At 36.2% G+C, this 26,265-nt stretch overlaps 1 protein-coding gene across 1 annotated transcript in view; it reads left to right on the top strand.

Annotated features, from left to right (window-relative positions):
* ERO1A (endoplasmic reticulum oxidoreductase 1 alpha) overlaps window positions 1–26,265 on the top strand; it is a 47,688-nt gene that overhangs the window by 13,618 nt on the left and 7,805 nt on the right. The window contains exons 4-12 of the mRNA XM_036263115.1: window positions 1,637–1,675; window positions 6,229–6,305; window positions 6,398–6,471; window positions 11,046–11,166; window positions 14,105–14,151; window positions 16,268–16,279; window positions 23,099–23,125; window positions 23,254–23,346; window positions 25,812–26,058. Coding sequence (XP_036119008.1) covers window positions 1,637–1,675; window positions 6,229–6,305; window positions 6,398–6,471; window positions 11,046–11,166; window positions 14,105–14,151; window positions 16,268–16,279; window positions 23,099–23,125; window positions 23,254–23,346; window positions 25,812–26,058 — 737 coding nt within the window. The remainder of the gene's footprint in view (window positions 1–1,636; window positions 1,676–6,228; window positions 6,306–6,397; window positions 6,472–11,045; window positions 11,167–14,104; window positions 14,152–16,267; window positions 16,280–23,098; window positions 23,126–23,253; window positions 23,347–25,811; window positions 26,059–26,265) is intronic.

Genomic DNA, 26,265 nt, shown 5'->3' with positions numbered 1-26,265 from the left:
CCTCAGACTTGGTCTTTAAAATCCATATCCTTTGATTTGCACCCCTGAGTCCAGAGAACATTTGAATGTGGCTGATGGTCTGCTCTCTATAAGCTGAAACACCAGTTATTGCCTTTACAGTGAATCAAAACAGTGTTCTCTCACCTCCATTATTAATTGGCCAGTGTGAAAAAGAATAACAATAGCCAGTGTTAGTTTGGCATCAAGAAATGAGCACTCTGGGTGAAGTCTTTTTGGAGATCAATTGGGCAAATGTATCAAAAATTAAAAATTAAAAAGGTATATATCCTTGAACCTAGCAACTCTACTAGGAATTTCACTTACTAAAATAATAAAGCAAATGTTCAAAGTAAAGCAGTACTGAATTTTGTGCAGATGTCATTTCTGCTGAAATTAGCCTATATAGCCCTGGCCAGTTTGGCTCAGCGGTTAGAGCGTCGGCCTGCAGCCCAGGGAGTCCCAGGTTTGGTTCCCGCTAAGGGCATGTACCTCGGTTGGAGTTTGTCCCTGGCTGCGGTTGGGGTCGTGCGGGTGCCAACCAGTCGATGTGTCTCTCTCACGTTGATGTTTCGTTCTCCCCCCACCCCACTTTCTGCTCTATCTGAAGATAAATGTAAAAATGTCCTCGGGTGAGGAAAAAAGAAAAGGAAAAAGAAATTAGCCTATACATTTGGCATGGTTTATTATAAGAAAAAATTAGAAACCATCTAAATATCTGGCCATAGAACAAGAATATATGTTGACCTAGTTCAGAGTCTGAAAGGTACACAATAAAGTGGATGTCTCTGTGTGGGTCCTTCCTTTTGGGCAGGCATACTCTAATTCAGGAATATACTTAGCATTGGGTCCTGCAATTTACAGAATTCTCCCACATACATCATTATCTGTACTCACAGCATCACTTTAACGGTAGGCAGCTAGCTCCTGTAGTTAGTACATGGCCAATGCTTGACTAAAAACTGGTACCATTTTCCTCTGAAAAGAACTAAAGCTCCTTAAAATATGATCGATTCCAAGACTGGAGCAAGAAATATACAAAATGAGCTTGGAATATCTAGTCATAACAGAAAACAAAAAATACTGTTAAATATTATGGGGGTAGCCCAGCCAGTGTGGCTCAGTGGTTGAGCATCAACCCATGCACCAAGAAGTTGCTGGTTCTATTCTTGGTCAGGGCACATGCCCAGGTTGTGGGCCAATCCACAGTGGGGGGCATGCAGGAGGCAGCCAATCGATGTTCTCTCTCATGATGTTTCTCTCTCTCCTTCTCCTTTCCTCTCTTTCTAAATTCAGTAAAGAAAAAAAAAGATTACTGAAATAATATCAAAAGGACACAGGTGCAAATACCAAGTAAGCATTAGTGGGTCCCCTAGTGGCCACATGTGGACAATTTGAGTATCAAATGGAATAACAGTTAAATGACTACTACATTTCCATGCTGTAGTATATATATTAGCAATCTATAGAATAATTTGTTGATTTTTTAATTGTAGGAAATTATATAAAAACTGCCTATTTTTAGTTAAAAATATTAACTTCAATAATTTGTTATGAATTTTTCTTATACATCATAGAAATTTAAAATACTTTTTCAGTAGAATAAATGTCATATAAAAGCATTTAAAAATTTTTTCAGGATGAAGTTCCTGATGGAATTAAATCTGCGAGCTATAAGGTATGTATGTATTTACTAATGTGTCTAGTATCTTAACAAACTCAAAAGACTCATTTTCCCTGCCAGCTACTACCCCACTTCTCTGCTCCCCTGTATAGTGAAACCACTTGGGAGTTATTTATATTCAATGGCTCCAGTTCTTTTGCTCAACCCTTTATTATGCAAAGCATGAAAGAAAAATTAAAGTAGAGGGGGGAAAACACACAACATGTATCCATCGCATGTCTTCAGCAGTTCTTACTTAATGTGTGGTCCATCTTGTTTCATCTGTACATCCCACTTCATTCTCCCAAGTACTTTAAAGCCAATCTCAGATAAATCATTTTGTTCATAAACACTTAATATACATCTCTAAGACAAAAAGATACTTTAAAAAATCTAAACACAGCCAGGCTTCAGATTTCTTTAGTTTTTCCTAAGTACCTTAATCATTTATTTGAAATCAGGATTCAAATATATTCCATACATTGCATTTGGTTGATGTATCGCTTACGTCTCTCTCTCTTTTAAAATACATTTTTAATTTTGTAATACTTTTAGATTTACAGAAAAATTGTGAGGATAGTACAGAGTTTCCATATACTCCACACCTAGTTTCCTCTATGATTAATATCTTATAATTAATGAACCAATATAGATACATTATTACTAACTAAAGTTCATACTTTATTAATATTTTGTTGGTTTTGTACCTAATGCCCTTTTTGTGTTTCAGGACCCCATCCAGAATAGCAAGTTATGGTTAGGAATCATGTCTCCTTAGGTTCCTCTTGGCTCTGACAGTTTCTCATACTTCCCTTGTTTTTGATAAAATATTTTTGAGGTGTACTAGTCAGGCATTTGCAGAATGCCCCTCAATTGGGGTTCGTCTCATGCTTTTCTTATGCTCAGAATAGAGTTATGTGTTTTTGGGAGGAAGACCACAAAGGTAAAGTGCCATTTTTGTCACATCACATCACATCCTATTAACATGACTTTTCACTGGCAATGTTAACCTTGAACAGTTGAGTGAGGTCGTTTTGTCAGGTTTCTCCACAGTAGATTTATTCTTTCTCACCATTTCCATACTGTATTCATTGGAAGGAAATCACTATGCATAGCCCACACTTCCAGAATATTCCATCTCCTTGAGGACAGAAATTGTTTGGAATTCTTCAGTATGGGAGATTTGTATCTTTTTCCTCTTTTCACTTATTTATTACAGATTCTAAACTAATTTTGCTCACTTTTTATTCCATGTTTTCTTGTTTACATACAAAGAGTGAAATCACGGCCAGTGTGTCGGCTTCAAAGGCAGAATTTGTACATAGTTAAAGGATACCATCAATAGTGATTTTCAATAGAAAATCTTTAAATCCAGAAGTTATTTGCTTTTTTTATTCAATTGATGGACTCAAAGTAAAACTTTTAGAAGTTCATTTTGGAAGTTCATTTTGTTGAATGAAAACATTTGTCACTATTGTGAATGCTAGTATAAATTCATTTAAAGTTCAAAATTGAAGATAAAATATTTGTTTTATGGTGATAATATATATATGAATTCTTATAAAAACAATGTCTTGGTAAAAACAGTGTTATTACTAAATCAAGAAATCTGTGGAACAGAAATGAATTTGCAATTGGGTAAGACACACACATAATTCATAATTGTATTCAAACACACTGTGATAGTTTACCAATTAAGATAGAAGTGGTAACTGGAAAAATATATAGGTTTTTGGATTTATATAGACACACTAGTAATGACCATAAGATTGTTGAGATGAAGTTGATGCTGAAGAGAACATGACTGTGGCATGGCAGGAGTACTTTGTTCGCTGTCCATCATCGGTCAGACTTTTAACTGTTTGAACCCTTGAAGAACTATTTTGTAAAACCATCTAAAGTGTCCTGCAGTGATACTAAAAAATTTTAATCATCACCTGAGGATATGTTTCATTGATTTTTAGAGAGGGAGAAAGGGGGGCGGGGAAAGAAATATCCATGCAAGAGAGAAACAGATCAGTTTCCTCCCGTATTTTCCCTGACCGGGGATCGAACCCAAAACCTTGGTATGTGCCCTGACTGGAATGGAACCTGCAACCTTTTGGTGTACCGGATGATATGCCAACCAACTGAGCCACCAGGCAGGGTGATACTGAAAATTTTTAAAAATAAAATGAGCCCTCTAAATGTTGATTGCAATTTGTTTAAATTCAGCGGAAAGTCAGTATTCAAAGTATCAATGAATAGAGTGCTTAAAGAAAAAAAAAGGCCCTGGCGGTTTGTTTCAGTGGTTAAAGCGTCGGCCCACGGACCAGAGAGTCCTGGGTTCAGTTCACGCTAAGGGCACATACCTCGGTTGCAGTTTGTCCCCGGCCCAGGTTGGGGTGTGTGGGTGGCAACCAGTCGGATGTGTGTCTCTCATGTCGATGTTTCTCTCTCTCTTTCTTTCTCCCTCTCTCCCTCCTGCTCTGTCTGAAGTTAAATGCAAAAATGTTCTTGGGTGAGGATAAAAAATAAATAAATAAATTTCAGCTTTTGAAAGTTAAGCACATTGCAATTATTATAACAAAGCTCTAAACAGACCTGAAAATTTATTTCTATAAAAACAAGGGAGGAATTGAACACACTAAGTGAGGAAAGTTCAAATGATGTATTAGGTTTAATTCTGAAAATTTATAATGGTCTTTACTTGTAGGAAGAGTCTCCTCTTGATGAAACACTTGCTTTTAATTGGATAGATTTATATTCTGACCTGAAATGAAATGAATGTAAGAAGGCTTACAATTTTGTAGTGTCTCTATTTAGCAAAACATTTAATATAATACAAAAAATAGAGACAACTTTTTTGATGAGTTTTGTCTTAAAATTTTTATTGACGAAATATACTTTGGAGACAAAAGCTGTTTGGTTAAACAGCTAGCATTGGTATCTGTTTTTTTGTGATAGAACTTGTGAAAATATTTGTGCTAAAATATTTTCACACATTTACCTGTAGAGAGAATATTTTTTCAATTAAAAATTATATGCAGAGAAGAATCAATTGAAGGTATTGATGATTTCAAATTGATTACCTATGAAAATTAACTTTGAAGAAAATCAGGGGAAATTTCATGAAAATTTAATAAGAACAAGTTGAAAAGAGATTATTATTCAGAAAAATGCCACTAACATCATATGAAACATGTGACTTAATGAAACTGATTAAATTAACTAGGAACTAAGAATAGTTATTTTAACGTTCAGATAATTACAATAAAGTTAAAAATTTTTTTGTTTTAATATATGCTACTATATTAATATACATATGTATATATTATTTTTTGAAGAAATTGTGTTCATACTTTGATGTGTATTTTTAACTTATTTTGAAATAATTTCCAATTTATAGAAAAGCCACAAGATTAGTATAAAGATATTTTATATACTCTTTATACAGATTCACTAATTTTTAATATTTTGCCTCACTTGTTTTAGCATGCTTTTTCTATATACATATTCTTTTTATTTTCTGAACCGTTTGAGAGATGGTTGAATGTATCACATCCCTTTACCTTTTAATTATGTATAAAGTACTTTTATTTTGAAAGTAGTTTTTGAATTAAGCTATCTTATAGGTCAACCAATGTAAGGAAACAAAATTGTTATTTAGTACATACATATTTGAAAAAATTATATCATTTCAGTTATTTTATTCTTAAAAGCGTTGTAGTCTGGACAGTCATTTGTATAGTCATATAGTCAATAAGGCTATAATGGGCACTCAGTATATATTTGTCATGTGATTGAACTGGTGGTCCCTTGCTTTCGATGTTGTCTTTCAGCTATATGATGGTGATGACTGGTGTGCTGTGAAATCTTATGATCCATACTCACCTCCCCTGTGCTACATACATGCCAAGCATAATCTGTATATAAAGATACTTAGACACTGAGAAGAAATGTGGTTGTTAAAGAATATATTTTAAATACCTAAAGATATTGGAATACTTTTTTTTGTGTGTGTGGTATGTGCCCCTAGTGGGAACCGAACTCGGGACTCTCTGGTACGCAGGCCAACGCTCAACTGCTGAGCCAAACTGGCCAGGGCTGGAATACTTTTTATAAGATTTGATAGGCTTCAGGCACTTTTAGAAAGAATCATGACATTTAGAATCAAGATGAACCTTAGACACACAAGATCTAGTTCAACCACTTTTTTATGGAAGTGAAAACTGATGCTTACAATGAGGTTATTAGAAAGTGGAACATTGCCCGCTGGCTCCTTGCCTAGTGACTTCCTTACACATCGGAGATTCTCCTGGTGGAGATTTTGGTGATGAGTTATCAGAACTATAATCTGCCTTTTTTTGTGATCACCATAGTAAATATGTTCTTCAATAAAAACAAGAGGCAAAGCCTTTTATTTTTTTAGTTTCAGGAGGAATGTGAGAGATTAATTTTTTTTTTTTTTTTAAGTTTTGAAGCCCAGGTGATGGTACCAGGTATAAAAGAACTTCAGATAACTTTGAAATTCTTTTTTAAAGTTTTTAAAATGCAGTAAGTTGTATTCTATTTATTTCTCTTTTCAGTATTCTGAAGAAGCCAATAATCTCATTGAAGAATGTGAACAAGCTGAACGACTTGGAGCTGTGGATGAATCTCTGAGGTTCGATTATTTTTTGGCAGCAGGATTTTTTTTTTTTCATGTGAAATGTTAACTTGAAAAAAAAAGAATAATACTATTATCTTTGTTTAAAGTGAGGAAACGCAGAAGGCTGTTCTTCAGTGGACCAAGCATGATGATTCCTCAGACAACTTCTGTGAAGCTGATGGTATAACATTTTTATAGTATGCATTTTGTTTAAAAGTTATACCTAAGAAAAAAATAATTCTTTAAAAATGACTTCTCAAACTCAGTTTCTAATGGTTTGGCATTTCCTTAAAAAGCTAAATATAGAGTTACCACATGACCTAACAATTCAACCCTTAAGCATACACCTAAAAAGACGGAATACAGGGAAACAGATACTTTTACACCAGTGTTTATAGCAGCATTATTGGTAATAGTCAAAAGGTGGGAAAAACCCAAGTGTTCATGAATGGATGAATGTATAAACAAAGTGTAGTATATACATACAATGGAATATTATTTAGCCATAAAAAGAAATGAAGTTCGGATACATGCTACAATGTAGATTAACCTTCAAAACATAATGCTAAATGAAATAAACCAGACAGAAAAGGAAAAGTATTATATAATTCCATTTGTATGAAATATCTAGAATAGGTAAATTGACAGAGACAGAAAGTGCATTAGAGTTTACCAAGGGTTGGAGGGAAGGAGGATGGGGAGTTATTGCTTAATGGTTATAGAATATTTGTTTGGGGTCATAGAGAAGTTTGGAAACAGTGGTGGTGGTTGCACAACATTGGGAATGTAATACCACTGAGTCGTATACTTAAACATGTTTAAAATGGTAAATTTTATGTTATATATATTTTACCACAATAAAAATGCTTAAAAAGAAAACTCCATTTTTTGAAAAAAAAGTCACCTCTTGAGTTCTGTAGTTCTAGTTATATAATTTTTTTTTTTTTTTTAATCCTCATCCGAGGACATTTTTCCATTTTTTTGTACAGACAGAGTGGGAGGGAGAGAGAGGAAGAGAGAGAGAGGGAAACATCGATGTGAAAGGGACACATCGAGTGGCTGCCACCCGCACGACCAACCAGGGCCGGGGACAAACTGCAACCAAGGTACATGCCCTTTAGCGGGAACCGAACCCGGGCCTCTCCGGACCGCAGGCGGACGCTCTAACCGCTGAGCCAAACCGGCCAGGGCTAGTTATATAATTTTTATAATATATACAGGCATTATGCATAAATAGCTAAAATGTAGAGACTGCAGCCTGGCCAGTGTGGCTCAGTGGTTGAGGGTCGACCCATGCACCAAGAGGTCACTGGTTCGATTTCCGCTCAGGGCACAAGCCCAGGTTGTGGGCCTGATCCCCAGTGTGGAGCATGCAGGAGGCGGCCAGTATTCTCTCTCATTGATGTTTTTATCTCTCTCTCCCTTCCCTCGCTCTCCACAATCAATAAAGGAAAGACAAAAGTAGAGACTGCAAAAACCTGCTTCTGTTTTACTGGCATTGGATTGTTAAATAGTTTCCTTAATCATGACCCATGTTACTTTTGGAAAAGAGAAGAAGAATGACCCATGAGTTGTATCTACTACATCTAAAGCTAAGCTGTTAAAATATAGGAGCCCTACAAACCATTAGAACTCTTCAATCAAGATTTATGGATTCTCCCGTTCTTCCTTTTTCTAGTGTCTCCCTTTTCCTAAGTTGGATTGTTTAGCCCTTTAATTGGCTAAACATCAAATCAAACTGAATTTTGGTATTCTTCTATGGCTCTTTTAGAGTAGATTAATGACCTTTTAAAAAATTAGTGAAAAAAGTGACACACATCATTTTAATTACAAGTATAAGATGAAGTCTGCAACTCTCCCTATCCCCAAAACGAGGAGGAAAAAAAGAAAGTACTTATTTTTAATTTTCTGCCTCCTACTTAAAAAAAAGAAAAGAAACACATCCTTAATATAAAACATGGCCATGTTTTGGCAAATTATGTCTATACTCCTCTATTCTTATTTCCAAATTCTGAAAACTTTGAAAGGTGAATATTTCCCCCTTCACTTGAGCATAGATTCATTGTGGAATATTCATGTATTTCATGGCAGAAATATTTATGTGTTTGATCAAAAGTTGTTCCCCTAGCCCTTGCTGGATAATATTCAGTATATGCTGCATGTACTGTATATTCTAAAATCTAAAAAGTTCTTAATTCCGTGCTCGCTTCGGCAGCACATATACTAAAAAAAAAAAAAGTTCTTAATTCCAAAACACATTGGACTTCAGGGATGTTGGATAAGGAGTGTGGATTAGTAAAGGAAAGGGATAAATGCTCTCCCAACCCCTGAACTTTGCCATCTTTTCCACAAGGATTCTTTGCCCTAAACATTTATGCTGTGAGATAAAGTTATAACATGTAGCACTTTTTTAAAAGGCCTGCAGTATTAGAGAAAAAATGGTAATACCTTGACTTCTATTTTAAAAGTATCCTTATGAGACTGCATGCTTATATTTGTGTGGCAAGGACTAAGAACCGATAATTCACTTCTTATATCTTATATATGGTATTCTGTTATCTTGGGTGAATCACTTGACAATCTGTATTTGCTTATTCTGTAAAAGGAGGGTGGATATTATAAAAAAGGAAAACTTTACAAGGAATACATCATGTATGTAAATGGTAGGTGGACTGCAGAAGGTATTTTATAAATCCAAATGAGAAATGTGAGCTTTTGTCATCTGGCAAAATATAGTTTTAGTAACATTTAAAAAAAATAAAGTTGGGAGACATGAAGTATTTATCATACGTAAAATTATGAGCCAACTACTGTTTATCTCTAATTAGGCAGAAAAGCAGAATATACAAATTTTAATTATTTATTTATTTTTTTATTATCCTCACCTGAGGACATTTTTCCATTTTTTTGTTCAGACAGAGTGGGAGGGAGAGAGAGAGAGAGAGAAACATAGATGTGAAAGGGACACATCGAGTGGCTGCCACCCACATGACCAACCAGGATCGGGGACAAACTGCAACTGAGGTATGCGGCCTTAGCGGGAACCGAACCCGGGTCTCTCTGGACCGCAGGCTGACGCTGTAACTGCTGAGCCAAACTGGCCAGGGCTTAATAATTTCTTGGTGGTTAGTTTTCTGCCTTAAAGTACTAGTTGCTGAGCATTATTTACATATTTTAAGAATCACCGTTTTTATGAATTTATTATAATTTGCTATATTGTGCATTACTTCTGCATTAGACTCTCAGTTATTTCTAGATGCTGTCATTGTGTTGCTTCTAGAAGCAAATTTCCACCTAATTTATGCCTTCAATATAGTGTGAATTTGGATTAAAATAATAGAGCTTAGTTTTATTTTTGTCTTTTTTTTTCCTTTTCATTATTGATTTTAGAGAGGTAGAAAGGGAGAGGGAGAGAGACAGAGAAACATCAATGAGAGAGAACATCGATTGGCCGCCTCCTGCATGCCCCCCACTGGGGATCTGGCCCACAACCTGGGCACGTACCCTGACTGGGAATCAAACTGGTGACCTTTTGGTGCGTGGGTCGATGCTCAACCACCGAGCCACATCAGTTGGACTGTCTTTTTTTTTTTTTTAACATATATATAAGTAGTAAGTACTATTGAAAGCTAGATGGACTCTCTTATAAACACCTTTCTGCTCAGATTTTTGTCATCTGTTTTGGTTGTGTTGAGGGCAGTTTTGCCCACCCCACTTCCTCATTCTTTGTTGATTCATATTGTTAAGCTTTCTAGATGAGTAAGGTATTGCTGTGCTATTAAATAACTTCCCAAAGCCACTGGAAGACTAGGGGCCTTTTTTATTGTTGTTTGGAAGTTATAATATATATACAAATTTATAGAACACACAAGAAAGCAAAATCCCAATTTTTGTATGTTTTTTTATATATCTGTAATTGACCTCTCTATATATTTATCTTTTCATTGTATTAGATAGCCTTTGTACTTAATGGTTTTGACTGTAAATGGTCTATTAGTATACATCGTTACATCAATACCACTAGCTAATATTTATTATTCTCTTACCATTGTCCTAAGTACTCTGCACATATATAACTTATTTAAGTCTCACAGTAACACTATGGGCGTTATCCCCATCTCAGAAATGATGGTACGAAGCATTTATATAACTTGTTCTGGATTCTGACCCAGGCACTTTGGCTCCAGAACCCAAGCTCTGCTCTGTTGGGCATTTAGGTTGCTTCCAATTTTTCCCTTTATAAATAATGCTGACACAAATGCCATCCTGCATATTATTTTTTTGCACATTTAGGATTATACCTTCGGGACAGCTTTGTAGTGGATCCTGATAGTGCGCACACAAGAAGGAAGTATTTGATAATAAACAGTGTATGGTACTAACACCGTATTTACCTTAGTTACAGAAAAATTGCTGTAGTTAATGTGAAGGGCAGTATATAGCATATTCTTTGGATAGCTTATGAGAATTGAATTACCATGTTCCTTTGATTCTAAAGTTCACCTATTCCTATTTTGCACCATTTCTAAAAGCAGGATGCTTTTGCAACCAGTGTGTACATTTAATGTGGCTGTGTTGGTTCTTTCCTCTTTTCCCTCTTATCTTGCTCCTGAAAAGTTGTTTTTGTCCTAAGTGTAAATCCCTGAGGCATTGACACATTTGTGGTGCCTTAGAATCAATGGAATACAGTCTTGTGTACTAGCTTTTAAAAGTAACTGAAAAAAGACAGGTTTAATAAGTAATTTTATTTTATAGACATACAGTCTCCTGATGCTGAGTATGTAGATTTGCTCCTTAATCCTGAGCGCTACACGGGTTACAAGGGACCAGATGCTTGGAAGATATGGAATGTCATCTATGAAGAAAACTGTTTTAAGTATGTGTCATTTCTATTTAGAAAATTTTGGAAGATGTAGTGATTTCTCTTTGTAAACAAACAAAATAATCATGATTTAAAAGTACAAATCAAATTTACTTTGTTAACGGATGTATTGGGACATAGGAATGCATTTATTCATTAACCTAGTTCTCCTCTGGGGAAACATATAGACATGTTTCAACAAATATATATTTCTTCTTTAAAAGATTTATAATAGTATTAGACTTTTATGGGAATGTTGTGGGCACTTGAAAAATGTTTCTGCCCTGACCAGTTTTCTCAGTGGTTAGAGCATCGGCCTGCAGACCAATGACTCAAGGGTTCGCAAGGCTATGTACCTTGGTTGCAGTTTGTCCCTGGCCCTGATCAGGTCGTGCAGGAGGCAGCCAGTTGATGTCTCTCACATCTGTGTTTCTCTCTCTCCCTCTCTCTCCTTCCCTCCCTCCCACTCTATCTGATGATAAATGGAAAAATATCCTCAGGTGAGGATTAAAAAAATGTTTCTTGAGTGGATCATAGAATATCATTTTATAGATGAAGTAACCTAGAGTCAAAGAGATTTACTTCGTTTTCTAAGATTATATAGTTAGTGGCAGAGAATAGATTAAAATATATAACTCCTGATTCTCTTTTTGGTGACTTACACTCCTTTTTGTAGCTATAGTTATTTTACCTGCTTTAAAGTTAAATTAATTTCACAGAATAACTATAATAGCTAACACTTGAGCACTCACTGTGTGCCAGGCATTGTGCTAAGCATGTTACATAGATTTTCTCCTTTAGTCTGTCCCATCACCTTGTGTTGTAGTCATCACTGTTTACAGATGTAGAAACAGAAATTTGGAAAGCTGATTTTAAGTGATTTGCCCATTGTCAAAGAACGCACTTTGTACTCTAAACCACTTCAGTGGAAGCAGTCAATTTGATCACTGGGTGACTGAGACATGCTTCAAGTTCACTTACTTGTAAGCTTCTAGGCTCTAAACAATTTGCTTACTGGTTTTTGGAAGAAGTGTGTGCGTGTGTGTGTGATGTTGTTTTAGAGATTGGGGGAATTCTGGGAAAGTCTTTGGAGTTTTCAGATATGGTGATGATACATCTCATTCTAGAAAAAAAAAAAAATTAGGAATCAAACCCTGAAACCTGGATATGTGCCCTGACCAGCAATCAAACCAGTGACCTTTTGGTGCACAGGCTGACGCTCAATTGAGCCACACTGGCCAGGGCCATTTCACTTTTCATAAGTCAAATATAAACCTAAGAGATCAGCAAGTGTACTTATACCAATAAAATGTCAGACTGTTTTTTTTTTTTTTGACTTGAAGAATTTCTCCAGTTTGGGAAGTGGAGAGTTTTCCTTGTGTACTCATTTGTGCCATACGTTTCATTTAAATTCTCTTGACTGTTATTCAGAATGTTTGGTTTACTGACTTATTTTAAAGGCTATTTTGTTTAAAAACGTGAACTAGATTTTTTTTTTTTAATCCTCACCCGAGGACTTTTTTTTTTAAAGAAAGGGTTGTCTGATTTTATTTATTTATTTATTTATTTATTTATTTATTTATTTATTTTTGGTATATGCCCCTAGCAGCCTAGCGGGAACTGAACCTGGGACTCTCTGGTCCGCAAGCTGACGCTCCAACCGCTGAACCAAACTGGCCAGGGCATCCCGAGGACATTTTTGCATTTATCTTTAGATAGAGCAGGAGGGAGACAGGGAGAAAGAGAGAGAGAGAGAGAGAGAGAAACATTGATGTGAGAGAGACATATCCACTGGCTGCCACCCACACGGGGACAAATTGCAACCAAAGTACAAGCTCTTAGCAGGTCTCTCTGGTCCCTGGGTCGGCGCTTTAACCACTGAGCCAAACCAGCCAGGGCAAAATGTGAACTAGATTTTAACTGAAGCATTTGTTAGATTTTGTATTAGTTTTATAATTCGTTTCTAACTAATTTATATCATGATTACCACAATATTTCTAAAATATAAACAATGTATGAGGTGCTAAATTGAGCATGTTAAAATATAACTTACAGGTTCTCTTCTCAGTGTCTCAACCTGTGCAAATTTGTAAAATTTAAATAATGGACATTAAGACAATACCTACACTTCACATAATGATACTAATGAATATTCATTTTAAGATTTAAAAGCACTTTAATGACATATCAAATCTTTTTTTTTTTCTTATTAAAAAAAAACACCTTTATTGCCTGGCCGGTGTGGCTCACTGGTTGAGCGTCAACCCATGCACCAAGAGGTCACCAGTTTGATTCCTGGTCAGGGCACATGCCCAAGTTGTGGGCCAAATCCCCAGTGAGGGGCATGCAGGAGGTAGCCAATTGATGTTCTCTCTCATTGATATTTCTATCTTTCTCTCCCTCTCCTTTCCTCTCTCTCAAAATCAATAAAGAAAACAAACAAACAAAAAAATACCTTTTATCGAAATCATAACAACCTTGATGGCCACAGGGCAAACTGAGATATCTCAGATTTCCTAAGTGGAAAATAATCTACCCATACTCTTTTCTTTTTTATTTTAATGCTTGTGTTGGGTATTTAAATTTTTGGTTTTTCTTTCAATTTGGAGTGCACTTTATGGCATATACACACACATTTGTGTATAAAATCTATTTAAAAACATATTAGTGACTCTAGAAGAGAGTGAGTGGTATTTTTTCTTCCTTTGTTTGAAGAAGTGATTAGAAAATGAATTTTTGGCTGCAACAATGGGAAAAGATCAGAAGCTATTATTATTAAAACAAATAACAACCACCCACCCTTAAAGCAACTAGACAAAAAAATAAATGTTTTATAAGCTCAATAAAAATTTTTGATTTTGTATATAGTTTTAAAGAAACTTTCTGAGATAATTTCAGTTTTACTTAAATAACATTATAAATAACATATTTATATTTTATACTTTAATTCTAGGCCACAGACAATTAAAAGGCCTTTAAATCCTTTGGCTTCCAGTCAAGGTGAGTTATTTAATTGCACTGTTATATTTATCAGCCAGTGAACTTTGGTGAGGAGGAGGGAGAAGGCCAGATAAGATCTGGCAAGAGCATTTGAGATAATACATTCCTTTCTCCATAGAATTTATGTCTTACCCTTGCAGAGAAATTGGTATTTGAAATACACTTCAGGAAGGAGTATTTTTATAATGAAGTTCATGGTATTAGACTATCATAGGATGAAGATTAGGTTATACATATATTCTATGCATTTTTGCAGAATGTGTGCTTAGTTCTATTTTTACTCAGTTTCTAGTTAAATTAATATCTAAAAACTTCTGCCTCAAATCTTTCCCAACACTTGAAATTATTGTACATGTATTGGGAATCTGATTTCAAATTCACTTATCTTTTTATCTCTTAATATTTTTCATTTTCTACTTACACTTAAGGTCTGGCCCAAATTGTTCCTTTTCCACAAAACTTTCCCTGATCCTCCTAACTGGCAGTAATATCTTCTTGTGAAGTGATCTTATGCCATGTTTTGTGCATTATTTGACTATTATTTACGTATCTATTAATCTACTCTAGTACTTTGGACATGTGGGCAACATTTATTGGTTCATTTCTTAATCTAGAGCCCGGCACATCATAGATGGAGTAGTTTGTTAAATAATTGATGGATGAAAATTGTCTTATTTAATACTCTTGTCTACAATAGTAAAAGTCTCTTGTTCCTTCAATAAATTATTATCCACCATTTACTATGTGCTAGGCACCATGCAGGTACAGAGGGGATATGAAATTGAAATTCACAAACCCTTCTCCAGTCTGTAATAAACAGTAATAATATATATTCCTATTGTCTGAATATGTGCTTACCAATGAAATCTTTGATGTGCTTTTAGCAAATGTGTAAGATTATCATTTAAAATTTTTATTTGAAAAGCTGATCTCATATAGTCCATAAACACAGATTTCTTTCTGGAAAGCAGTGGGTTGCGTCATTCACTAAATATTGGCAGACTAGTTTCTCGTAGATTATAAATGGAGGAACATCTTTAAACAAGGCTTTTGAGTTTATGTAGAGTCACATATGGTAACTCAGTGGAAGGTATTGATTTAAATGCAAATTCCTAGACAAGAGGTGATCTTCACTATAAACTCACATTATGGTCTGATAAATTAATTAACCACGCTCACTTATCTTAAAAATAAATGAGGACAATTTAAATGTTTATCATTACAGAAGGGGTTAAATGATTTATGGTGTATTCATATGGTAGAATGCAGCCATTATAAATGTTGCTGAAAATTTGTATTCATTTGCATCAATAGTGGTCAATAGCATATTGAGGAAAAACAGGTATCAAAACATTACAAAAGTATGTACAGTATATTTTTGTAAAACTATAACATCAAATATCTGCACACAAAGAAAAAAGACATTTACCAAAATGTAAATGGTATTTATCTTTGGGCAGAGGGAGTTATGGATGATATTTTAAATTTCATTTCTGTTCTCCTTCTTAAAAACATATATTTGCAATGAGCATGTTTAATAATCAAACAGTGATGTCACTGAATAAAAGTGGGCAAATGAAGATAATTTTTTAATTGTAAATGAACAGCTGCATACATACTGCTGAATTGTGCATAATTTAAATCTTACAAATAGTCTCTAAAAATATTCCTGAATAGAGTAAAATTTTATAATGTCAGCCTGGAAGTTTCAAAGCAATAATGCAGATCTGTAGCAGAAACTATGTTATAGCTTTAGGATAAATAAATGTGGAAAAAGGCTCTGCCAGCCAAATAACCATAAGTCCTTAAGGTATTCGAGAGTACTCTCAGATGACAGATTCGATTTTTATCTCCTGTTAGCCCACATTAAATCTTGTATGAGCTGAAACTACTCTTTATTTGGGCTCTTGGAGATGATGCCATTTAGTCAAATCAGGCATAATTCCTATCACCAACAAGAATTACAATCAGAAGTATCTCACGGATTCTGCTTATGTGGATGAATTGATGGACTAAAACTAACCATTAGATAAGTCTTATTTTTATGGAAGTGTAGCATTTTAAGAGGGCATCTGGAAGGAGTTTATAATAATAAACATTTTGTTTTGTTTTTCAGGGAAAAGTGAAGGTAAGTAGAATTTCTTTATCATACATTACACATATGAATTTGCTTATATAGAAGTTTTTTTGGCAAACTCTTTTTTCCACTTCGGAGACTCAGACGAGGTTAATTTTTATTTCTTTATCTAAAATTCTGGAGGTGAAAGCACAGGTTAAGAGAAAATGACTAATTTGTCTGGCCTGCATCAGCCTCTGATAATTCACTCCTACATTTTCCACTGCACTTGGAAACTACAGGTCTTCCCCAGCCTCTCTCAGGGAAAACCCCTCTTACTGGTTGGACTTGAGGATCTGTTGCGCCCAGTTCCTACAGGAAGGTTCTAGGCATGATCAGAGTGTTGATTTATTGGCTGTCTTCCAAGGTTTATGCTGACTCTTAGGTGTAGGTATCATTGCCAACTCTTCAAGTTAATTGTAATGCTAAAGTTTTTAACATATTGTTAGTTTACTTTGTCTTTTTTGGAATCATTTTGCTTTATGAGTAAGATCAAAATGATTTTTGTTATTAAGGCCATGTGCTTAACAATATGAAAAAAACTAAGCAGTACTTAGCTTTAGTCCAGCTAAATGAAATTGTTAAAGGTGAAGTATTACATTCCTCTCCCTCAAAATCTTCTGAACATTATTTTTATGAATTGCTTTTGCACTGTGTCAAGAATGATATTAATGTCTGGTAACATTGCTATTTTATTATTGTAGTTTATATTAATAGTAATGGTAGTAGCTAATTAAATATTGAATCAGAACTGAACTATTTGGAAGAAAAATTTCTTTAGCAGTAACATTATTTTTCCAAAGATGCCTCATATTTTGTTAGTAATTATCCTATACTTTTCAGTTTTGAGTAATCTCCTTTTACCGTGGGTGTTTCTAATTCTATTCTATAGTCCAGCTACACCAGAAGAGGCTATTTTTTCTTTTTAATCCACACCCGAAAATATTTACCTATTTATCTTCAGACAGAGTGGGAGGGAGGGGGAGAGAGACAGAGAGAGAGAAAGAGAGAGAGAGAAGAGAGAGAGAGAGAGAGAGAGAGAGAGAGAGAGAGAGACGGAGAAACATTGATGTGAGAGAGACATCAATTGGTTGCCTCCCGCATGACCCCAGCCTGGGCCAGGGACGAACTGCAACCAAGGTACGTGCCCTTGGCCTGAATCAAACCTGGGACTCTTTGGTCTGAAGGCCGACGCTCTAACCGCTGAGCCAAACCCGCCAGGGCCAGAAGAGGCTATTTTGTTTTTTTCCATACTAATTGAAGATCTCAACCTGTCTGTCATCAGAGAAGACTGTTAACCTATGGAGGCTATCCTTAGAGAAACTATCTTATTTATGACTGTATTTATAAGTATTAATTTTGGTCACATATGAAAAGGTTACCTCTTACAGTTCTTATATTACGTGATTATCTAACTGGATCACAGCCAGGTCAAGCTGAAAATAGCTACTTCAGGATTATGAAAGTGAACTGAAAATTTTATTGGAAGTCTAGGTCCCAAATAGTATTACACTCCTGTTTCTCTCATTCATGGTCCAAAAGTTGGGAAAAAACCCAAAGTTTTTTGTTTTTTTTTTATCTTCACCTGAGGACATTTTTGCACTTATCTTCAGATAGAGTGGGAGGGAGAGAGGGAGGAAGAGAGAGAAACATCGATGTGAGAGAGACACATTGAGTGGTTGCCACCAACACGACCCCAACAGGAGCCGGGGAGAAACTGCAACTGAGGTATGTGCCCTTAGCGGGAACCGAACGTGGGACTCTCTGGTCCCTGGTCCAATGCACTAACTGCTGAGCTAAACCGGCCAGGGCAGAGGCATTACTTTTCTTTCCATTTTATTTATTTATTTATTTTTAATCTTTATTGTGGAATGTATTATAGATGTTCCTCATTTTTCCCCCATTGACCCCCTCCTCCCCACTCCCACCCTCTCCTGCCTTTTCCCACACTGTTGTCTGTGTCCGTTGGTTATGAATATAAATTCTTTGGTTTATTTCCTCCCACCCCCCAGCCCCCTTCCCTTTGAGATTTGTCAGTCTAGCAACCAATTTGTACTTCTTAATCCCTTCACCTTTTTCACCCATTCCCCCAACCCCCCTCCCATCTGGCAACCAAAAAAATGTTCTCTGTATCTATGAGAATGTTTCTGTTCTGCCTGTTCATTTTGTTTGTAGATTCAATTGTTGATAGATATGTATTCATTGCCATTTTGTTTGTTCATATTTTTGTCTTCTTTATCTTCAAGAAGACCCTTCAATGTTTCATATAATAATGGTTTGGTGGTGATGAACTCCTTTAGCTGTTTCTTGTCTGGGAAACTCTATATGGCCATTGATTCTAAGTGATAACTTTGCAGGATAGAGTAATCTTGGTTATAGGTTCTTGCTTTTCATCACTCTGAATACTTCTTGCCACTCCCTTCTAGCCTGCAAAGTTTCTTTTGAGAAATCAGCTGACAGTCTTATGGGAGCCCCCTTGTAGGTAACAAACTGTTTTTCTTTTGCTGCTTTTAAGATTCTCTCTTTGTCTTGAACCTTTTGCATTTTGATGATGATATTTCTTGGTGTGGGCCTCTTGGGGTTCTTCTTGTTTAGGACTCTCTGTGCTTCCTGGACTTGTATGTCTGTTTCCTTCACCAAGTTAGGGAAGGTTTATGCCATTATTGTTTCAAATAGGTTTTCAGTTTCTTGTTCTCTCATTCTCCTTCTGGCACCCCCAAGATGCAATTGTTGGCATGCTTGAAATTGTCCCAGAGGCTTCTTACACTATTCTCATGTTTTTGGATTCTTTTTTTTTTTTTTTTTTTGCTGTTCTGATTGGGTGTTTTTTGCTTTACCTATTCTACTATTAGATCTGTGTAAATTATTCTTTATTTCAGTTAGTGCCTCCTTCATTTCTGACTGTGCATCCTTCATTTCTGAGTGGTCCTTTTTTATGCTCTTGAGGCCCTCACTAAGTTCGCTGAGGTTCTCACTGAGTTCATTGAGCATCCTTATAAGCAATATTTTAAACTCAGCATCTGTTAGGTTGCTTATCTCCATTTCGCTTAGTTTTCCTGGGGTTTTGTTCTGTTCTTTCATTTGGGACCTGTTTCTTCTTCTCCTCATTTTGGCTGCCTCCCTGTGTTTGTTTCTGTGTATTACTTAACGAGAGGTATGGGGCTAGCTGAGACCAGATGCTGCTTGTTTGAAATAATTAAGGAAAACCAGAAGCAGGATCCAAGACAGGCCAATCCCATGGTTAAGCAACTGGCAACAGCTTGGGTGGGCCTGAAAGTTGGGTGGGGCGGGACCTCAGGGAGTCAGCAGGGCGGGGCTACCAGCGTGAGCCAGGTTGCTGGAGTCCCAGATATGGTGACTGTCTGCCGCCCCAGGGAAGGGCTCACCAAAGGAACAAAGGCCTCTGACAGCACGTTTGTCCCAGAGAAAACCCCCTCTCTAGCTCTCGCTCCAATGCCAAATAGCTGTTCTTCCCTGTATGTCTCTGGCGCCCCTCAAGCTGCCTCCCCTCCAAGCTTAGAGGGAGTGAATCCGATTCAGTCCATGCGTGGGCCCTTTAAGAGGAGCTGCCTGGGGCTCCAGCCGCCTCAGCTTCCCTGAGCCTCAGTTTCCGCTGGTTTTTCCAGCCAGAAGTTATGGGGACTTCTCTTCCTGGCACTGGAACCCTGAGCAGGGCTCCTGGTGTGGGACCGGGACTCCTCAGTCCTCAGGGAGGACCTTCCCAGCCGAGGTGTCCTCCTGATTTTTATCCGCCACACGTGGATGTGGGACCAGCCCCTCCACCTCCGTCCCTCCTACCAGTCTGGATGCGGCTGCTTCTTGAATTCCGTAGCTGTAGGGCTTCCATTCAGCTTGATGTCAGACGGTTTTGAATGATGGTTGTTCTGTAGTTTAGTTGTAACTTTGATGTGGTTGTGGGAGGACAATACCGCGTTTACCTACGCCACCATCTTGACCGGAAGTCTTTATTTCTATTTTATAGACAAGGAAAATGAGTCCCAGAGCCATTTAGCAATTGAGGTAAAGTCATATGACTTGTAAGTAGCAGAATGTGGATTCAAATTAGGCAGTTTGGCTCCAGGGTCCAAGCTCTTAGTTACTATCTCATACTGCTTCTCTGTTAATATTTTGATAATAATAATTATTTTTATATGTATATTTTTATAATAGATATATTTATAGTATATAAAACTATGTCTTAATCAGCTCAAGCTGCTCTGGTAAAATTCCAGGGATTAAGTGGCTTAAACAAAAGACATTAATTTTCTCACAGTTCTGGAGGCTGGAAGTCCTAGATCAACATGCCAACAGATTTGGTTTCTGGGGAGGGCCCTCTTCCTAGCCAGTGTTCTCACTTGGCAGAGAGAGAAAAAGCTTGAGTTTCTTCCACTTCTTATAAAGACACTAATTCCAACATGGGGACCCCACCCTCATGACCTCAACTAAACCAAATTACCTCCTAAAGGCCCCACCCAAACACCATCACAGGGGGCTTCAACATAATTTTAGGGGGCATGCAAACATTTATCTCTAACAGCCTAGATGTCTAGAAATAGATTTACTGGATCAAAGGATATGGACATTTTAGACTCTTGATACATACGATGAGATTGCATTTTGTCATTGAGAGGATGTGCTAATTTACATCCCTTCCAATCATTGTGCCAGGTAGTTTTACCTGATCTTTGTCAGCATTAAATATTATATTTATCTTTATTGTTAAAAGTGGTATCTCTATAGTTTTATTTATTTATTTTTATTTTTTTAAAATTTTTGTTTCCTTTATTGATCTTAGAGAAAGAGGAAGGAAGAGGGAGAGACAGACAGAAACATCAATTGGCTGCCTCCTGCATGCCCCCCACTGGAGATCGGGCCCACAACTGAGCAATTTGTATCTGTTACTATTTGTATTTTTTCCTTGTGATTCACTATTCACATTATTTGCCCATTTGTAATGGGCACTTTAGCATTTTTATTCATTTTACGAGCTTTTTACATTTTTGGGATATTATCACTTTGTTGTATTTGCTACATCCATTTTACCCTTTGTTGTTTGTATTTTACTTTTATTTGTGAAGTTTCTTGACAGATGTTTTAAGCTTTCAGAACTATAGTCTAATTTATCGCTTATTCCCTTTGTTATTTCTTCCATTACTTTTATGCTTGCTTGGTTCATTTTTAATATTACTATAGGCAAGTTTAGGCAAAAGAACTACATAGGACAATGTTTGCCATCTCTAGCAAATGCATACTTGGAATCTCTACATATTTATAGTTATTTCTTATGTCCTTTAATATATTACTTCAAGTAAACATTTTCATATACTGTCATGTTACAAATAGTTTTATATTATTCTACCATGATAACTAGTTATATAGTATTCTGCCATGTTAGGCATCATTATACATTTTGATTAAAATTTTAAAACATATATACCAATCATCTTTCTAAAAATTATAACCTCTCCCCATTTTTAGTTATTTCTTTAGAGCATAATTCTAAGAATTACCAGGTCTAAGTATATTAACAGTGATCTTATTAGGTCATAGAATAAAAATGATGTTTGATTTCTATAACTGTTCTTTGATTTGCTCTTTTAAAATACTGAATCCTGCCCTGGCCAGTTTGGCTCAGTGGTTAGAGTGTCAGCCTGTGGTCCAGAGAGACCCGAGTTCAGTTCCCGCTAAGGGTGCATACCTCGGTTGCAGTTTGTCCCCGGCCCTGGCTGGTCGTGCGGGTGGCAGCCACTCAATGTGTCCCTTTCATATCGACGTTTCTCTCTCTTCCTCTTTCTCCCTCCCACTCTATCTTAACAAAAAAGTGGAAAAGTGTCCTCGGGTGAGGATAAAAAAAAAATACTGAGTCCTGGCTGGTGTTGCTCAGTGGTTAGAGTGTTGGCCTATGCACCGAAGGGTCTTGGGTTTGATTCCCAGTCAAGGACATGTACCTGGGTTGCATGTTGGATCCCCAGCCTTGGTCCAGGTTCGTGTGGTAGGCAACCAATAAATGTGTCTTCTCTCATATGTCTCTCTCCCTCCCTCTTTCCCTCTCGGCTCTCTCTCACTCTCTCCAAAAGAAAAAAAAAAAGAAATATTGAATGGTATGTAATACCATGAGCTATATACATTTCCAATTCTACTTTATAATTTTTATTTACTTTTCAAATTTAAAAAAGCATATAATGAGTTCTTAGTTTTCACAGCATGAACTGTTATCAAGGATAAGTATTTTTCCATGTAGTGATTTACCATTTAAAGTGTTTTGACCTCCTACAGAACACCTTATCCAGAAAGTTATGAGACTGAGACTACCTAATGCTAAGCTTAAAGACTGAGCAGGATAGTGGTACTTAACTGAACCCATACCAAGGCATCTCTCCTTCCTTTGGAGAGACTGCAAATAAAATTTGGACCTTTTGTTAAATAATCTTTAAACCACTATTTGGCAGAAATTTGCTATATTTTTCAACTTTTTGTTGTTGTTGTTGTTAATCTTCACCTGAGAATATTTTTTTCCACTGATTTTTAGAGAGAGTAGAAGGAAAGGAAGGCAGGGGTGGAGGGGGAGGAAGAGAGAGAGAAACATTAATGTGAGAGAGGCATGTAGATCAGTTGCCTTCCAAATGCGCCCTGCCTGACCTGGGTGGAGATTGAACCTGCAACCCAGGTACGTGCCCTTGACTGGGAATGGAACCTGAGAACCTTCCATGTGCAGGCTGACGCTTTAACCACTGAGCCACACCAGCCAGGGCACATATATTTTTCAACTTTTGAAAAACTTACCTTGTGGCATTTTTATAATCCTGTGACTTGCCTTTCTTTTAATTTCAGAGAACACTTTTTATAGCTGGCTAGAAGGTAAGTGAAAACTTTTAAACACATTTAAATGATGCTTTTTTCTCTCATTTTTAAAGACACATGATGTTAATTTCACGATCTTACAAGTTTCATATATGAAATTTTTATTTCCAAATTACTTTTCCTAGGCCTCTGTGTAGAAAAAAGAGCCTTCTACAGACTTATATCTGGCCTCCATGCAAGCATTAATGTGCACTTGAGTGCACGATATCTTCTACAAGGTATGTGACATTCACTTTACCACACTTATTTTCAGGCATTCTTATCATTTTCTTGGTATTTACTTGAATGGGACAAAATTGATCCTATTGAATATTAGGCAGAAAAAAGTCATTCTTAAATGGTAATCATCAGGAATATAGGAACTATAGATACTATGAGGAAAAGCTCAGCCTTATCTTAGCTCTTTACCTTCTTTTAAGAAGCCGTTCAAACATGTAAGCATCTCTTTGGAAATGTTCTTTTGCTGTGGGAATCAAAACAGCACAGTTCCTTATTCTGTAGATATTACTGTATCAGCACTCTTTTGTTTGTGGGCCAGCTCCAGCCTGGAGTTTAATGGGTAAAAGCATTTTCTGTTGCTCTTTATGCTTGAAGAATGATGTTGAAAAATGAGACCATGGTCAATTTTCATCAGTAACATACTTCTTCTGGAATTAAAGTTTTTTTGTTTTAGAAATAAAATATAGTAACCTTAAGGCTTCAAACTCATTAGTAATTTCGGTAGTCATTTTTTAATTGTGTGTTTTGGTTTTATGAATAACTTTATATTTTGAAATTTGATTTTTATTAAACCTGGTTTCTCAGTAAAACGTTTAATTTATTTTCATTTTATGGATGGGTTCTAGAAGATGAAATATTAATATAGAACTATTAAAGGCTAAGCTATGAAAACCAGTTTTCATGGTTGTATTATGTATTTTAATATATAAAATGAAATTAACTTCTGTAGGCATAAACAACCTCATGTAAGTAAAATAAAGCTTACTTAATTTTAAGATTTAATTTTTTTTAACATTGTAATTTATTAATTTATTTTTGTTACAGATGTTTCTCCTTTTTTTCCCCATTGACACCTTCCTCCCCATCCCCCCAACCCCATCCCCAGCTTTGTTGTCCGTGTCCATTGGTTATGCGTACAGGCATATAAGTTCTGTGGTTTATCTCTTCCCTTCCCCCACCACCCCCTCTTTTGAGGGTTGTCAGTCTATACCCTACTTCCACGTCTCTGAGACTACCCTGTTCCTCAGACTGTTATGTTCATTATATTCCACAAATAGGTGAGATCATGTGGTATTTGTCTTTTCTCTGCTTGGCTTGTTTCGCTTAGGATAATACTTTCCAGGTCCCTCCATGTCGTCTCAAAGGATAAGAGATCTTTCTTTCTTACAGCTGCATAGTACTCCATTGTGTATATGTACCACAGCTTTTTTATCCATTCATCTACTGATGGACACAGGCTGTTTCCAGACCTTAGCTATTGTAAATAGTACTGCTATGAACACAGGGCTACATATATTCTTTCTGATTGGTGTTTCAGGCTTCTTAGGGTATATTCCTAGAAATGGGATCACTGGGTCAAATGGCAGTTCAATTTTTAATTTTTTGAGGTAACACCATAGTGTTTTCCATAGTGGCTGCACCAGTCTGCATTCCCACCAGCAGTGTACTAGAGTTCCCTTTTCTCCACACCCTCGCCAACACTTGTTGTTTGATGATTTGTTGATGGCGGCCATTCTGACAGGTGTGAGGTGATACCTCATTGTTGTTTAAATTTGCATCTCTCTGATGATTAGTGATGTTGAGCATTTCTTCATATGTCTCTTGGCCATTTGTATGTCCTGTTTGGAGAGGTGTCTATTTAGTTCCTCTGCCCATTTTTTAATTGGATTCTTTGTCTTCCTTTGGTTGAGCTGTATGAGTACTCTATATATTTTGGAGATTAACCCCTTATCTGATGTATCATTGGCAAGGATGATCTCCCAGACAGTGGGTTGCCTTTCCATTTTGATGGTTGTTTCTTTTGCTGTGCAGAAACTTTTTAGTTTGATGTAGTCCCATGTGTTCATTTTTTCCTCTCTTTCTGTTGCCTTAGGTGATGTATCAGTGAAAATTCTGCTGCATATGATGCCTGAAATTTTATTGCCTACATTTTCTTTTAGGATTTTTATGGATTCACAGGTCACATTTAAGTCTTTTATCCATTTTGAATTTATTCTTGTGTATGGTGTAAGTTGATGGTCTGGTTTCATTTTTTTGCATGTAGCTGTCCAATTTTCCCAACACCATTTATTAAAGAGGCTATCTTTACTCCATTGTATGATCTTGCCTCCTTTGTGAAATATTAATTGAGCATATTGCCTTGGGTCCATTTCTGGGTTCTTTGTTCTGTTCCACTGATCTATCTGCTTGTTCTTGTGCTAGTACCAGGCAGTTTTGATTACAGAAGCTTTGTAGTATAGTCTGATATGCAGTATTGTGATCCCACCTACTTTGTCCTTTTTCAAGATTGCTATGGCTATTTGGGTTTCTTTTTGGTTCCATATGAACTTTTGAAGTATTTGTTCTAGTTCTGTGAAATATGTCATTGGTATTTTGATGGAGATTGCATTGATTCTATAGATTGCTTTGGGTAATATGAACATTAAGATTCAATTTTTAATATTTAATTTTTCTTTCTTCTTAGATACCTGGTTAGAACAGATATGGGGACACAACATCACAGAATTTCAGCAGCGGTTTGATGGAATTTTGACTGAGGGAGAAGGTCCAAGAAGGCTAAAGAACTTGTATTTTCTCTACTTAATAGAATTAAGGGCTTTATCTAAAGTGGTGCCATTCTTTGAGCGCCCAGATTTTCAACTCTTCACTGGGAATAAAGTTCAGGATGCAGATAACAAAATGTTCCTACTGGAAATTCTTCATGAAATCAAGTAAATTACATATTTACAACATATACATTAATAGAAGAGGGACAAGTGATATCCAAAATTAAATTCTTAAATATGCAATATAGAGAAAGGAAAATTATTTGAAAAAGAATTCACAGCAAATTTTGCTCAGAGGTCTTTTAGAATTTATTTATGTTTTTGTGTTTGTTTTAACCTGGGTACTAAAAGGCATGTCTTTTTCATTTTAAG

The sequence above is a fragment of the Molossus molossus genome, unplaced genomic scaffold, assembly GCF_014108415.1.
Source record: "Molossus molossus isolate mMolMol1 unplaced genomic scaffold, mMolMol1.p scaffold_m16_p_1, whole genome shotgun sequence".
Lineage (NCBI taxonomy): Eukaryota > Metazoa > Chordata > Mammalia > Chiroptera > Molossidae > Molossus > Molossus molossus.
The sequence above is the reverse complement of the archived record's forward strand: the minus strand, read 5'-3'. Positions and strand labels throughout refer to the sequence as shown.